Source organism: Propithecus coquereli, unplaced genomic scaffold, assembly GCF_000956105.1.
Source record: "Propithecus coquereli isolate 6110/MARCELLA unplaced genomic scaffold, Pcoq_1.0 Scaffold7, whole genome shotgun sequence".
Lineage (NCBI taxonomy): Eukaryota > Metazoa > Chordata > Mammalia > Primates > Indriidae > Propithecus > Propithecus coquereli.
In genome coordinates, this window is record NW_012153062.1 from 14,396,342 (window position 1) to 14,413,528 (window position 17,187).

Below are 17,187 nucleotides of genomic sequence, written 5' to 3' on the forward strand. Positions count from 1 at the left end.
TCAAAGAGGTGTCAGACTTGGTGTTTATCATTCCCATGTAGTCATTTATACTTTTATTTCATATGTATTAATTTATGAGCAATCTATATTATTTCATATAACTTTAAACCTTATATAAATTATATGTTATATGTATTCTTGAGCTGTTTGGGATCTGCCTTGTTTGTGTGATTCAGAATGTGTTCTAGTTCACTTATTTTCACTGGTGTATAGTATTTCCATTGTATGAGTGTACCATGATGTATTCACTCCCTTGTTAAATGATTTGCATTCTTCCTCTCTCCTCTCACCTCCATTTTTTGGCTATTCATGACTTTTTCAGTTCAAGTTCCCATGCTTCTGGCCCAATACTTGGGAGTAGAGGGTGTATTATTAATCTTTGTGGTTGCTGTTAATCCTCATAGTTTAATGATTTTTGGCAGATTTGTTATCTATAAAATGAATGTATTGGTTAGGCAGCACTGGCAGCTGGTTTGGGGTAAAACAAAGGATGTATACTATCTTTCTAGATGAGCAAACCTCATCTCATTTAGTGGAGTGTTAGCAGTAGCAAGTGAGATCCATTGTACCAAATTTCTTCCTTTCTAGATGCTTTCCAGAGCAGATCATGAGAAGAAAAGAAGAGCTCTGCTTGGCAAATGCTTTCTCCTTCACTCGTTGCTTGGCCAGTGCTCCCACATGTTGTGCTTTAAAAGACCAATGAGGAGGGAATGGACTCGGGTCCTGGTGTTCCCCCGCTTTCCTTTTGCAGCTCTGGGCCCTGTAGTTCAGTGATTCTCAAACTTCAGCCTGCATCAGAATCACTGGAAGCTTGTCAAGTGATGGGTCTTACTCCCAGATTCTGATTCAGAAGTGCTGGGGTTGGGGCTGTGAATATGCCCCACCCTCATGAGCTCATTTAAACCTAGTTATCAACCAAAGGCTTCAACTCCAAATATCATTACATTGAGGGTTAGGGCTTCAACATATGAATTTGGGTGGACGTAATTTAGTACATTGTTGCTCCATAGATTAATATTGCTATATAGAGACAGAAATGATTTCAGGAATTTTGCAGGGCTTTGCCCTGAAGGAATATGTGAACATGTTAGTTTGCATATCAAAAGCTGCCTCGCCTCAGGAGGGCATCTCACAGGTCAGTGACAGCTGCTTTCCAAGGTGATACTGCGTCTCAAACCTGTGGCTTTCGCCTGTTTTGTACGACAAAGCAGGTTAGCATGGAGCCATGGGATGAGAGGTGATCAAAGAGTGCCCACCCAGCAGACAGACACCTGCAGCTAAAAGCAATTAACCTAAGGGACAGTTTCTGCTTCACTCCTGACTACCTGTCTCAGTCCACAAAAACTAGATAAAGAAATATAGAGCCACTGTATTTCTGTTTAACCTTTCTGCTAAGTGATAGCTTTATCTTAGAACTTAGAAGTTTGTCTTAGAAAGATTTTGTAACCATTTGCTCACATAGATAGAGTTAATTAAGGGATCTCTAGAAGCTGTTTGGGAGACTTTTAACCTAAAACGAACTACCTGTTATGTAAATCTGTTACCCCTGGCAACCAATCACTGGACCTATAAATACTGATGTGAAACTTCACTCTAGGCCTCACAGCTCATGGGAATGCTGGGGGTCTCCTGATCCCCCACCTTTTATAAATTGTATACTTTATAAAACTGTACTTTTGTCTGTGTATTCTTTTATTTCTATATTCTGTTATTTTCTATTATTTGCTTATCCTTTGCGACACCCCTGCCTACTGGACCCGATTGTTTGCTGGGAGTGTAGCTAATTCCCTGCAGTTCATAGCACCCAGTGTAGATTGTCAGCTATTTTTTTTTCCAGGCATGGGAAAATACTATAAAGTGGTGCTATGGAGAAGTAGAAAATAGTTTGTAGGGGTGTATAGCCAGGTTCAAAATGGGGGTAATCAAAGTTAGAGTCTGTAGTGTTTGTTAGTGTTATTTGCTGCTTTTTTTCCCCTGCTGGTCATTTGATAGGATTGCACATCTTAGTTTTTGTTGGATGGGATCATGTGACTACTTCAGGCCATTGACTTGTGAGTAGAAATTTTGTGTGTCTCTAGTCACCTGTGAAAGATCCTTCAAAACTCTTTCCCTTGGATATAATGACTAGTGATTGCTAGTATGGTAGCTGCTGTGACAGCCTGAGTTCCTGGGTGGACTATGATACGTAGAGCACCTCGGCCAATCTTTGGTGGATATGTAGTGTGATAAAGTAATAGACTTTAATTATTTTAAGCTCCTGAGATTTGGGTGTGATTTATTATTACAATAAAATACAGTCTGTCCTGATTAATAAAGACAATTTTTGATAGGTTTTGAGAACTGGAAAGTCATACAATAGGATAACAAGTATGGAAATGGGGTAGGGGATGAGCTAGATGTCAAAAGCTATGATGCTAGGAGGCAACAAGCAAAGAAAGCCATCAGAAGTATGTAAAAACTCAAGGTTAGTCTTGGGACACAAAGGGGAGGGAGTGGTTGGGCTCTCTCTGCCCACTGACACCACTACCCCCAAAATGTCAGAAAAGTGATACAACTATCAAAAGTCTATGAATCTAGTGAAACATGTTTTACTCCTTGTCAGTGTGAAAATAATAATTTTAAGTCAATGTAGAAAATAAATACATAGGAAAACCAGAATTTAGGAAGAACTACATTGGAGGCCTTAAAGATTGTTCAGTACCACAGGAAGTGGTTCCTTTACCCATCACACATGCTCAGGGTTGAAATATTCACACCACACATGCTAACATGCCCATATCTGTGCATATATATAATAATTTTTGTCAGTTCCACTTGTGATAACCTCTTTGAAATATCACCTTCCCAAATGAGTCTCACCCAGACACAGTATTTGAAATGGCAACACTTCTCCATCCTCTTCCTCCACACTCCTGAGCCAGCTCTGTTTTTCCCCCATGGTATTCAGCATTTCCTTTAGTTTACTTATTTAATATTAATATGTTTACTGTTATAGTTTGTTTCCCCACACTAGAATGTAAGCACTGCAAAGGTAGAAAAGTTTTGCCCATTTTGTTCACTGAGAACAGTGCCTGAAACAGAACACTGGTCATTGAACTACAGAACATTCATGAAGGAGAAACAGGACAATCTGGATATGGATACCTCCCATCCCCCACCATGGTGTTCCAGAAAGAGTAATTAAATCTGTTGCAGCTTTGTGGTATTAACCACATTTTGAAACCACAACTTGATTCTTTTGCTCTTGTCCCCCAGCTTTTACAGTAGATCCAGTCAAACAAAATCAAGCGCCTTTGTGAAAATTTCAATATGTCATATTTAAAGACTGAATTTTGCAGATAGCACAAAAAGTGGGAAAGAGTATGGGCTTTAGAGACAAACCACTTCATTGATACCTATTAGAGGTGTGACTTTGGGCAAGTGTTTTAACCCTGGAGCCTAAATTTTCTCTTTTATAAAATTGGAATAAAATGTATTGGGCATTTGTTGGGTGGACTAAGTAAACACAAAGTTATATGAAAGTTCTTAGTACACAGTAGGTACTGGTTTGTATTGGTTCTCTTCTTCCCCTCCTCACCATAAAACAGCTCTTATTATGTTTTTATTTAATATTATTTTACGTATTTTCAATTTAGTGCTATTTTTGGTTCCTAATGACCTTTTGTTAGATTATTTTAATCATCTATGGTTCAAGTAAAATTTGTAAATATGTAGTAAGAGCTCATATATTTACTGAGATGTGGATACTTGGGGGTTGTTGGGGAAGGTCTGAGTTTCCTTCATGTTTCCTTCTTTTATGTAAAAGATGTTTTGTCTTCATCTTGTTGTCATCAAAAAATCAGGAATGTTATCTTCATTGGTTGACATTTTAGACTTTAGGGCTAGAAAGAATCAATTCCTTCCTTTTGCATGCTAAGAATTTGTACCTGCTAAGTGGCAAAGTGAAGGACAGGAATTCAACTTGACTCCTTGTTCAGTGCTCTTTGTACCATATTATACTTTCATCTAAATGACATGAAAGTATTTTCCTATAAATGGAAAACAAAATTTGATAGTTTTAGTTGTCAACATGATAATGTTGACACAAACTTTTATCAGATATGTTTTATTCTATTGAATAGGTAATACATACACAGCATCCTGGTATACGTACAAGTAGGTCTCCCTTAGCTGTGCCCAGCCACAGCACGCCAGCACCGCTCTGTGCATATATTCCACATATTCTTTTATTAGTTTACCCAAGTGGCAATATAATACGTAAACTTTTATGTACTTTGCTTTTTTCACTTAAAAATGTGAAAGTAATATATTTTAAATGACATGTATTTGCTTCTCAGAGTTCTATGATAACTCTCCTTTCTCCTAGCTGTTATTAATTCATTGATTTATTAACTCATTGTCATAGCCCATATATACTGCTGTAATAAAATACCACAAATTGGGTAATTTACAAATAATAGAGAATTATTTCTCACATTTCTGAAGGCTGAGAAGACCAAGATCAAGGTGCTGGCAGGTTCATGTTGGTGAAGGCTACTCTTTCTGCTTCCAAGGTGGCACTTTGTTGCTGCATCCTCTGGAGGGGATGAATGCTGTGTTCTCACATGGTAGAAGGGATGGGAAGGCAAAAAGGGCTGAAGGCTATGTGAAGTGTCTATCATAAAGGCCTTAATCCCACTCATGAGCGAGGAGCCCTCATGGGCTGGCTCCTCACCACCTCCTAAAGGCCCCGCTTCTTAGTACTATTGCATTGGGGATTAAGTTTCAACGTGAATTTTGGAGGGGGCACAAAACATTCAAACCATAGTACACATTAACAAGTACTTACTGAACATGGTGTCAGGCTCTATTCTGGGTTCTGGGAATGGAGCGTGAACAAGATAGAAGAAAACCACCTTCTTCATGAAGTTTATCTTCTTGGCAGGTGGTTATGATAGGGGTACAAATAAAGGTCTCTGTGATAGAACAGAAGAGGGAGAAATGAATTTCTTTGGATATAATCAGAGGAAGCTTTAAGGAAAATGTGGCAGTTTATCTGAATTTTAAGTGATTGGCAGAAGCTCAACAGGCAGAACTGAGAAGAAAGGTACTCTAGCACAAATGTATTGGAATTATTTTGGTTTTGTCCCAATCTTGTGTATCTACTGGCACTTGGAAGTTCTATGTTCAAGAATACCATTTGTTTGAAATTTTGGAAAATTAATTCCTTTTGAAAATAAATTCTTTTTCTTAGAAATCATCAGTTTCTGCTGATCTTCTAATTCTTTTTCTGTTTTTTAGTCAAACCAGACAGGATTTTTATAGATGATTTTTACTTACTTGGCCTGTTTTTTTTTTTTTTATAGGAGTTTTCTTGTTTTACTTTTTTCTTACAATTTTATATGTATATGTTGTAATTAATTATTAGTTTAGTTCAATGTCATGTGCTTACAGCAGAGCTTCTCAATCTTGGCTATACTGCAATCACTTGGATAACTTCATTGCTGATAGTTGGGCCCCACCTGGCTCTGGGGTGTGGTCTGGAAACCAGGATTTTCAAAAGCTTCTCAGGTGATTCTACTTTGCAGCCAAGGTCGAGAAACCATTGGCTTAAAGTATTCGGGAGGTAACTAAAACATGCTTTCTTGCTTTTGGAAAGTAGGTAACTGTGGCTCAACTGAATGGTGTGATAAATCTGTCATCTCAAATCCCTTGCTTAGAATAAAGTGAAATAATTAGAATTGCCATGGTAGAATGAAGTCCCTGAGTTTGTTAAAGTGGTTTTACCAAACCATAAATGGAATTAAGTAAAACGTATATATGGATAGAATAATTTTACGAACTTTAAATTCCTGTGTGGCTGGGGTAAGGGATAAAAGTTCTTGTTTTGAACTCTATACAAATCAAAGTTGTTTGGCTCATTATTTAAGTTGGAAATTAACAAATTTGTTTTTGGAGCCTAGAATAGTTAGGCAAAGATTGTTTTCAAAGTCTTGTTGACTTTGTCACCTACTTTTAATGTAATAAGTACTCTGTTACTGTAAAGGGGACCTTTGTTTACTCCAGTAACAAGATGTTGGATGAGAACTTGTAAACTAAATAGTTATCTCCCTGAAGTATCAGAAAGCCTCCAGAAAGAAATTGAACTAAATTTTAGGCTACTTCTTTCTTTTATTCTGAGAAGTAATCTAGTCTGTTTCCAGTTTGGAATTCGGAGCTGAGATCAGTTTAGACATGTTTCACTGTGAATTCACTGTTAGTTTTGAAGTATTGTGAATTCCCAGAATACTGCCATACCTTGCAGTACTACTGCAATAGGGGTTGCAAACTTCTCATTTGTCTATACAGTGTGTTAGTATGGTGACTGAAAATTGTGGATCTCAACGAATAGAATAGATAATCAGACAAAATCAGGTTTAAAGTCTAGGTTTTCTAAGCTGTGTTACCTTGATTAATTTCATTTAACTAGCCTTAACTTCTATATCTGAAAAAATAGGGAGAAATGTTACCTAAGTTCAAGGTTTGTTAATGAGATAAAAATTTTAAATGCTTAACACAGTGTGTATCCTCAACTGGTCTGTAATAAATATTTCCTTAGTTTTTTTTTTTAGCATATTACGGGGGTACAAATGTTTAGGTTACGTATATTGCCCTTGCCGCCCCACCTTGAGTCAGAGCTTCAAGTGTGTTCATCCCCCAGACAGTGTGCATCGCACTCATTATATATGTATATACCCATCTCCTCCTCCCCACTCCCATCTGCCTGATGCCCGATGAACGTTATTCCTATATGTGCGCTTAGGTGTTGATCAGTGAAACCAATTTGATGGTGAGTACATGCGGTGCTTATTTTTCCATTCTTGGGATACTTCACTTAGTAGAATGATATTTCCCTAGTTTTGATATTGAATTATACTAGGAAAGTATTCTGCTAACATACCTGAGAATAAAGCTCTAAAGTTTTAAAAATAATGAAACATTATGAATAATGAATATTTGGTTTAATTTATATGAGTCGCATTTTATGTAACTGAATTTCTGAATATTTCTGAATTTCTGATAAACCTTCTAATAATTTCCAGATAAAGGTGTTGATATCATACCTTTGTCTATCATAATAAGCTTTATAATTTTTTATTGTGTTTAGAGACATTTCACAAAAACTCCAAGATTCTTATAATATGAAGAAGAAATTAGAAGATTGATAGTACAGACTGGGTAATATAGTATAGTTAGGGCATAAATGCCTAGGTTCATATATATAAAATTAAAATATGAACAAAATATACTATAGGCCATGCTGAGATGTAGCCAAATCAAATTAGTTCATTCATTAGCACATTCCTCTGTGTGCCCAAATAAGATCATCACAGAAATGACCCTTTCCTTTTTCTGTCCTTCAATATCGTTCTCATTTTTAAAGTAGACCACAGTTTAAATGTGGTCTACTTTAGGAAGTCGTTCTCCCTACCCCCTTAAAAAGGAATCATTTTCTGCATTGTGTCCACAGGCACCCCCTACCTTGGCATTTATTTCCTGTCTCATATTAAAAGCAAGGCTATTGCTATGTTTCAGGCATTGGGGTGAAGATTATATGAGTCCTGGGTTAAGGGAATCTGGCTCTGACACCAGAAGGGTCTTTATTTTAATCTCTACTTTGAAACTTACTTTCTTTGTAAAGATAGACAAAAATTATTTGTCCTTTCTGAGCTCAATGTACTTATCTGTAAGATGGGAATAAAAGTGTCTACCTTACAGGTTTGTTGAAAGATTGAGTGGAATAATATAAATGCCTTGGATAGTAAAGTGTTTAATAAATGGTAGTGAATATTGTTATTGTTATTGTTCATGTATGGCATGTTATTTATTGCATGTAAATATTATACATGACTTAATAAAACTTCCTCCACTAGACTATGCATTCTTTCAGGACAGGAAACCATCCTTGGCATTTTGCATAAGGTTTAATAAATTGCTTAACAAATATTCGTTGATTTGAACACATTAACTTTCACTTTTACTTGACTTTTAAAAAGAATAGTGTTGGCATATATAAACAAATGCTATAAAAGTTGTTTTCTAAATGACTTTGTTTAAAGATCTCTGCAGGTACTTTCTAATCCCATAACTTCAGTGTCCTGGAATCTGAGGATTCCACCAAGATAATATGATAGGAACTTTCAGTGATTTGGGGCCATATCCTGCTTAGACTAATGTGGGATTTCCAGATTTCCTGAGAGCTTCGTACATCAGCACACACTGCTTGCTAATCAGCACAGGCAATAATGCCATCTCTGCCTCAAGAAGGAGGTAAGCAGATAGATCATGTCACAAAATATGGATGTGTTATAGATCATTACTGCTAATTTTTTAAAAGTATTAAAAATTAATTGGGGACCTTTAAAGTACCAGAATTTATAATTTACCTTGTGGGTGGGGGGCATTCATGTTCTGTGGTATGGATTTTTTGTTATTTCAGTGATATCTGGCTGTTTTACATTTCTTTAAAAGTTATTCAGGGACCCTCTCCCCTGGATCTGAATACACAATTACCTTATCAAAGCACAATGAAAAGGAAAGTCAGAAAGAAGAAAAAGAAGGGAACCATTACAGCAAATGTTGCTGGGACAAAGTTTGAAATTGGTAGGTTTCCTTGGAATCATAAGATTTTCATAATTGTTGGAAAAACTGGTTTGGTATTGAAAACAATGTAGAAATTCAGAGAGGTAAGTATCTTTTATGTAATGGATTTTTAAATGCCTTCTATAAAATTTCTGACATGTTAGAGGAATTCCTTTTCTATGCAGTGGAGGATGACATCCTTAAAAGATACCGATTTATAAAATTTCAGTTAAAACAAAAATGCAATTAAATAGCTTAGCTAAAAAGAACAGTTTAATACTCGACATTGTGTTTTTCTTTGAAGTTTAACTTTGTCAGCTCTCCGAGCTTTGAATTTCATAATAAAAGAGGTTTATATATGATTGACCTTACAAATTTGATTTTGTGAGTGTAAAGAAAAATCAATCTTTTCCAAATGTTCCTGGCCTTATAAGTTTGTGTATATAGCCAATACCCAAATTTAAATAGTTCATTACATTTCTTCCCCCTGTAACTGCTAGGAGTTCCGATTATCTCATCAAAGTCTTCCAGCTATTTATGAGAGAGGCCTCGGACAATGTTTCTCATATACTCAGGAACAGGGGTGCTCCTAACCTGCTGTTCTGAATTTATTGTTGTTTTCTGCTTGTGAGCCAGTTAAAGGGTTTCCTAGGCTGCGTTCCTATTGCCCTTGCCCTTCATTTGAGCTCTAGGTGGCACAGCAGCTGCTGAGTACGCGGGACGCTGAAGCTGCATGGTGGTCTGGAAAGAGGAGAGAGGGGTGGCCCTTTCCCCAACTCTTGCATTTGTACATTGTCACCTACAACTTCAGTATAACTCCACGTTTTACCAAGCTTCTCATGAAAACGACAACTTGAACCCAACAATCCTCTCCCTGACCCCATCCACCCCCGATCACTACCCTTTTCTTTCATGCCTGTATTCCAGACACTATTTCATTAAAAGTCCTTGCTTTCTCCTCAGCCAAAAAATAATTGAAAGCTTCTAGGGCTTGAGGCCAACAGATGTGTGGTTGTCAGTTTTATACTTGAACTAAATCATTCAGATAGTTGATACCATTTCTCCTCATATGTAGGGTACTAGTAAAAAGAAAACACTTAAAAACAAAACATTTAAGTGCTGCTATATAGATAACACCATTCTTTTAAGACTCAGGATTCTGTTGGAAGCCAAAAATTTTCCTGAGTATTTTCCTTATCTTTATTCTAAACTTGATATTCGATGGAAGAAGAATGTCAGTATTTTAATGGTGAGATCTAGATCAGAGAGGAATACATAAATAGTTTACACGAAAAAGGAAGCTTTCCTATGAGCATAAACACTTTCAGTAGTATTAGAGCGTTGGGAGCACAGGAAGGCCACATCTAAATCTCTCCTGTGAATTCTGCTTCATTATTTCATGTCCTGAGTAAACATAGAAGAGTTAGTTTTAAGAGCTAAAAATAATTTCAACTAGGGAGGTAGAAAGTATAGGATAGGTCTGATGACCAGGAGATATTTTTACCTTTGCTTTTTTGTACCTAGCCCAAGGTTACAAATAAAAGCTCTAAAAGTATATTTTCCTGAATAGAGGTGTTGTCTCAGCTGTTTGTGTGTTTTCATTGTGCCATAAATAAATATTAAACCCTTTGGCAGTTTGTGTACCTGTTAAATCTGAGAGGATCAAAACTGAGGATTTTGGGTGCTGCCTAAAAACAGTTCTCAGTTACTACTGAGTATAATTTGGCCCTAGATAAAACTATTGTAACAAAATATAATAAAAGGTTATGCTGCAACTAATGGATATTTTCGAATAAAGAACTGTGAACTAAAATTTATATATATATAAATGTTTCCACAATGAATATATTTCAGGAGTATTTTAATTCTTGTTTAACTTCACTTTTTACTTGCAGTTCGTTTAGTAATAGATGAAATGGGATTTATGAAAACTCCAGATGAGGATGAAACAAGTAACCTTATATGGTATGATTCTGCTGTCCAGCAGGAGAAAATTGCAGAGCTGCAAAATTACCAGGTGGGAAATTAACCCTGGCCGATTATTGGTATGAGGAAATTCAATCTCATCCGGATACCATTTTTTGTTGCTATCTAGTTGTATCAACTCTTTGTATGAAGGCTGTATCCTTTTCAAACGTAACTTTTAACATCTTTCTATCTTTAAGGAAGAATTGATAGAAAAAACTTCTTCCTAAAATGGTGCTTTGTGTTACACTTAAATGTGTACTAGATTGCATAGGGAGATTAGGATGTGGAGATACCCTGTGATGTCAGCTATATTCTTTTATTCATTCTTTTATTTTTAGGACGTAATACAAACTTACATTCAGAAGAAAATAGACATCAAACTAAAAAGCCAAATATAAGGAAATTTAGAGAATTGACAGTTTATATAGACCTTCTTTATTTATCAGTAGAGGGTAATAAAAAATTGACCCTAAGGAACAAATATTATAAGTCCATTTTTTCACCAATGCCTATGTGTATATGTGTATGAATATAGTAAATCTAGAAACCAAAAGTAATTTGTATATTGAATTATCACTTAACACAGAAAATGGTAACTTTACCATCTATGTAAATACCCTTTTTTGATTTCTTTAAACTTTTGCAATTTTATTTTCTGATTATCGTAGATTCTTTAATTCCACAAATTCATTGTAGGTCATTTAATTTTAAATCTTTTACATTAATAATTGTGAGTTTATTAAAACATAAAACTCAAAGGATGAATATAACTGTATTATAGTATAAATGAATATATTCATTAAGTCAATGAGAATATTAATATTTACCTTTTTATTTTCCAGAGGATCAACCATTTTCCAGGAATGGGGGAGATCTGTAGGAAGGATTTCTTAGCAAGAAATATGACCAAGTAATCTTCATTTTCTTCTAATAGAGAAGACCTATTCAAAGTTTACACTATGAATATTATAGTGCTATCTTTCACAGATTACATTGATTTGAAATGATATTTAGATGAAAGAGATAGAATTTTAGAGCTAGGTCTTATAAGTTCCCTGGTTCTAGTCTTTCACTTTGCATAGGAGGTAAATATGGGTCAGAAAAATGAATATCTTGCACAAAGTCAGGCAAATAGTTAATGGCAGAGTTGGACCAGAATCCCAGTCTCCAAAATCTTAGGACTTTTTGCTACAACTTACTGTCTCATTAGTAACGGAAGTTTTTCTTTTCAATGTAAGAGGTTATCTGTATGCGGCATTCAATAGATACTTATTTATTTTCAGTTAAACCTTGCAGGAACTAATTTGTTGCATTATGTGCTCTGTGTGTGTGTGTATGTGGTTATTGAGCATCCAGTATGTGTCAGGCACTGTACTAGGTGGACACATGCACACATATACCTATAGACATAGGTATATGTCCTCACCCAGGGATATAGGTGCACATATATTCATCTTTGTGACCAGTATTTAAAGTAAAAATCTGCTTTCAGAGGAAAACTGTTAACAGGTACCCAAGTGTTTTACCAAATAAACTGCAGAATTTGTATGCAGTTTATATTTCTATTGGCTAATTTTTCTTTTTTTTTTGGTCTTTTTTGAGTTTAAGAGAGTTTAGTGATAAACTGAGAGAATTTTTTAAAAAGAGGACTCTTCACAGAAAAAGTTTAGTAAACTTGTGTGCATAATTAAGGAAATATTATTATAGTATGTTTCCATGTGAAAGTTTACATTAGGTCATTGAATATGAAATTTCCGATTTTGAATCAAAAGTTTAGTTTATTATATCTCAAACAAGAGGCAGTACAATTAATCAAAGTACACGCCTAAACTGTCAACCCAGTTTGCCATCTTAAGGGTAGCTTCTTTATGCCAGCAGCGAAGAAGCGTGGAGAGTGAATGACGATGAAATCGCAAAAGACGTTTTCCACAACTTGTTGAGAATTGAATATTTTTCTTTGCAAGAAGTGGTCCAAATTCTGGAAGAAGTGGTAGTCAGTTTTTGCAAGGTCTGGTGAATACAGTGAATGACAGAGAGTTTCCAGCTCCAGCCTCTATGCTTTGAGCAGCACTGTTTTTTGCAACATGTGGTCTTGCGAAAGGATTGGCCTGTCTTTATAATTGACCACTCTTGGTTGCTTAATCATCGGCATCCTCATCATTTCATCCAGTTGGTTGCAGTAGACATCTGCTGTAATAGTTTGACCAGGTTTCATGAAGCTGTAGTGGATAATACCAGCACTGGACCACCAAATAGACACCATTAGCTTTTTATGATGAATATTTGGTTTTGGACTGTGTTTTAGCACTTCATCTATATCCAGCCATTGTGCTGAATGCTTGCAATTGTCAAAAAGAATCTGTTTTTCATCACATATAATAATATGGTATGGAAATGGTTCACCTTTATGTCATGACGGCAAAGAAATGCAAGCTTTGAGACGATTTCTCTTCTAATGCTTGTTTAATTCATGTGGTATCCATCTGTCTAGCTTCTTTACCCTGCCAGTTTGTTTCAAATAGTCCAGTATTGTTGAAATAGTAATGTCAAACCTTGCTGCTAATTCATGCGTAGGTTGAGATGGATTTGCTTCCACTACAGCTTTCAGCTCATCATTATTATCCACCTTGGTCTCAGGTCACTCACATGGCTCACTTTCAAAATTAAAATCACCAGAATGGACCTTCCCAAACCATTGACGTATTCTATGTTCATTAACTACATCCTTTCCAAACACTTCGATGATATTTTGAGCTGTCTGCAATGCATTGGTTCCATGATGGAACTCATATTCAAAAATAACACGAATTTTTGACTTATCCATGGTTTCACAAAAATTGCTCTAAAAAAATGTGAAAGATAATCACAAACCTAAATGTGCATTTGAAAGACTGAGGATGTACCTTCACAATAGGGAAAAAAAAAATCCCAGAAGTGTCAAAGTGAAATATCAGAGATATCAACTGTCAAACTTAGTACTTAAGGAAATCAGATATTTGATATTTGATGACCTAATAATTATGCATCTATTCATTCAACAAATATGTTTTGCATGTCTACTCTGTGCCCTAAGAGACTGCTAATTTTTAAGTAAACAAGATAAATAATACCTAGTCCCTGCCTAGAACTCACATTTTAGTGAAGGAGAAAAACTAATACACACAATATAGTTTGATGATGCCATATTTGAGGTAGGGTCAATGTATGGTGGTGACAAAGATGGTGGAAGAGATCATTTTGTGGAGGTCATGGAAGGCTTTCTAGAAAAGTCAAAATACTAGATAGATATTGAAAGTGTACAGGAGTTCCCCCTTTGAGAAGAAGATAAGGAGATTGTAGGCAGAGACAACAATGGGAGAAAATATATGGCAGTTTGAATCAACATGATGTCTTTGAAGACCTGTAAGCATTTTCTATGGTTTATATAGGCTATTGGGAGGCTCAACCTGAGACGATGCTGGAGATATATATGCAAAGGCCAGGCCATGTTATATTTTATTTCATCATTCATTTCTTTACTCAACAAGCATTTTGTTTATCCTGAGAGAAATGAGGAATTATTGAATGGGTTTAAGCAGAGAAATGATATGTTTTAGAAAATCGTAATGGCACAATGGATAATGCATTCAGTGAAGCTAGGACTAGAGAAAGAAAGCCCTGTGAGGAGTTGATTGTCAACATCTGGGTAAGAAATAATGAGCAGCTAATAAACCAAAAGAATGATATTGGGAATGGGGAAGAGAGACTAACTCTGAAGGCTGTTAAGGAGACAGAATCAATAAGACTTGAAAACTACTTTGATGTGAGACTTGAAGGTTGGGAGGGGAGAAGTTTCTAAGATGACTCCTAGGTTTCTGGCTTAGGATGTTATGTAGGTAGTACGATTTATTAACAGAGGGATTCCAAGGAGAAGAATGGATGCCAGAGGAAAGGGAATTACCTCTGTGAAGTTTTGGACATGTGTTTCATTTGCCATTTAACATTTATTTATTGTCTACTATATACCAGGCATGGCACTGGGCTCTGGGCACGAGTTGATGAAAAGTGACTTATGATTCTTACAACACTTGATTGCAACTATGATAAATGCTATGAAGTAGAGACACATAGTTCCAACCCAATGCTTAGTGAAGGAACTCTGACCTAGTTAGGAAGGTATGGGAGAGAGTTGCCCTGAGAAAGTGATGTGGAAACCAAAATATTTATGATGAGTAGGAGTTTACTGGTGAAGATGGTAGGTAAGAGCCATCCAGGCAGGAAGAATAGCATGAGCCGATGTCACGTGGTGGGAGAAAGCATGAATAGTCAAGATACTGAAATAATGCCAATTGCATCTGGAGCACAGAAAGATGGATAGGGAACAGGAGAGAGATTAGCTGAAGGGTGATGTTCAGAATTATGGTCTTTATCTTAAGTGCCATTGGGGAGTTGGGGATGAAGAGATTGGGGATGGTGGTAATATGACCAGATTTGGTTAGGAGAGGTAAGAGGGAAAAAGGTAGACCCATTAGCAGGCCATGCAAATGGGCAATTTCTCATTCTATAGAGTTCTTGGAATTCTCCTTAAGGAAAAAAATAGTTTTCTATTATATAAAAAGTTATAATCTGGTAATATAAAAATAGAGGTAACTAAATTACTTGTTTAATATAAATTATCAAATCCAGGACAGAGCCATGAGCAGAAACAATCTCAGATTCCCAAATTTCTGAGTAAAATCTCCTGTCTCTTCTGATTTGTGATAGATTGCCTAAGTGGAATAAGGTATTTCACTTCAATATATGTGTGCTTGGATTTTTTTCAAACATATATGTGAAAATACAGTACCATTCATAAATACCAAATGGTTAGTTTTAAAATATATTGTTGTAATCAAACTTTAAGTTGATTTAATTTCATGTCATTACTAAATATATAATACAGTTAACAGTGTTGGAAACAAAAACAAGGACATTAGCACTGCTATTGTGCTTCTTTCAGATTTCTTTTTTTGGTGTATATGATTTTCAAAACAGTCAATATTAGTCTACTTTGTACTGAGATTATTTAGTTTGTTGGCTTAATCTGGATTACAATTGGTAATCATTTTCCTTCTCATGGTGGTAACATAATTTTGTTACAGGATTGTCTTGAAAGAACACTTGAAATATGATAATTATATGAGCCTCCAGTTGTGAAAGTCAAGTGATTGAGACACCATAGTCTTAGAATTTAGGTCTCATTTCTGTGCATACTCTATACTATGGTTCCATTTTAATTTTTGCCAGTCTCATTTGGAGACTATCTGCTCATCTATAAAACACTTGCATTAATTTAGAAAAAGTCTTCTTGTGAAATAATCAGATTTTTAAAATAGATAATATATAAAATCTTTCTCATAATTTCTTCATTTTTATTTGAAATTGATAAATACAAAATGTTTAACAATTGGTTTTAAACAATAGTAAACATTTTATACCTGATATTGTCCCTAAATTATATATCAAATAGGCAGCCTAATTTGTAGCAAATACAAAAATATCAAAACATACATTGTATCTATAAAACCACATGTATAGGTAGTTCATATAAACAAAACCCCTGTTGACTCAGAGGCTTTCACAGGGTTTTCTCAGAAAAATAAACTCTAAAAAACAGTAGTGTAAAAGGCAATCAAAAACTGCTTCCTATGGGGGACTCAGAAGACTCAAAAGCATTTTTAAAGAAGTTATACGTATGTCATTTGGCCTTAAACAATTTCCTACTTCCTACCCCCAGCCCTAAGGCAGAGTTAATGACTCCTTCTACATGTTACCTTGCCTTACATGCCCTTAGTGTACCTATCACATTGTTTTGTAATTCATAGCTATCTGTAAATTCCTTGGGGGTAGAGACCATACTAATTTATCTTAATATCCCTAATGTCTAGCATGCAGTGTATACTCAAATAAATGTTTCATGTACTCATACGTAAATTAACACATATTAAGGCAGAGATTTTTGTCTATTTTTTTCCACTGATGTATCCCAGCATCATAGTGTCTAGCATTTGATAGGCACTTGATGGACATTTGTTGAATGAGTGAACAAAAGAAATGAATACATGAAAGAATGGAGGGAATTTAAATCTTTGTCAAAAATATCAGTAGCATAGAGGAAAAAATTTGTAAAAGTTTGGTTTGAATAAAAATTATTTTTCATATTGTCTCTAATTTACAGAATGATCAAGTCCCGGCCTCTGGATTATACCTTTATTCCTCGAACATGGATCTTCCCTGCTGAATATACCCAATTCCAGAACTATGTGAAAGAACTGAAGAAAAAACGGAAGCAGAAAACTTTTATAGTAAAACCAGCTAATGGTGCAATGGGTCATGGGTAGGTTTATTTTTACCTGGAATATATAAAAATTAAAAATTCCGGTGGAAAAGAATGAATATGAGTAATTAATTACTCATGGTTGAGTACCAATATGAAAAAATATTAAAATAGGTTTCTAACTATTGTTTTTTTGGAACTAAATTCTTACTGAGCCCAATTCTTTTAACCTGTCCCACAGGCTTCAGTAATTCAACTTAAAAATTAAATCAACAATTTGTCAGACTTTAACAGGAGAAAACAAAATGGAGGGCAAAAAAAAC

The 17,187-nt window shown here is 35.4% G+C and overlaps 1 protein-coding gene across 1 annotated transcript in view; it reads left to right on the forward strand.

Moving 5' to 3' along the window:
* Positions 1-8,264: 8,264 nt before the first annotated feature.
* TTLL7 (tubulin tyrosine ligase-like family member 7) overlaps positions 8,265-17,187 on the forward strand; it is a 77,842-nt gene continuing 68,919 nt past the window's right edge. The window contains exons 1-5 of the mRNA XM_012661044.1: positions 8,265-8,289; positions 8,491-8,622; positions 10,497-10,618; positions 11,412-11,479; positions 16,766-16,924. Of these exons, the coding sequence (XP_012516498.1) occupies positions 8,265-8,289; positions 8,491-8,622; positions 10,497-10,618; positions 11,412-11,479; positions 16,766-16,924 (506 nt within the window). The remainder of the gene's footprint in view (positions 8,290-8,490; positions 8,623-10,496; positions 10,619-11,411; positions 11,480-16,765; positions 16,925-17,187) is intronic.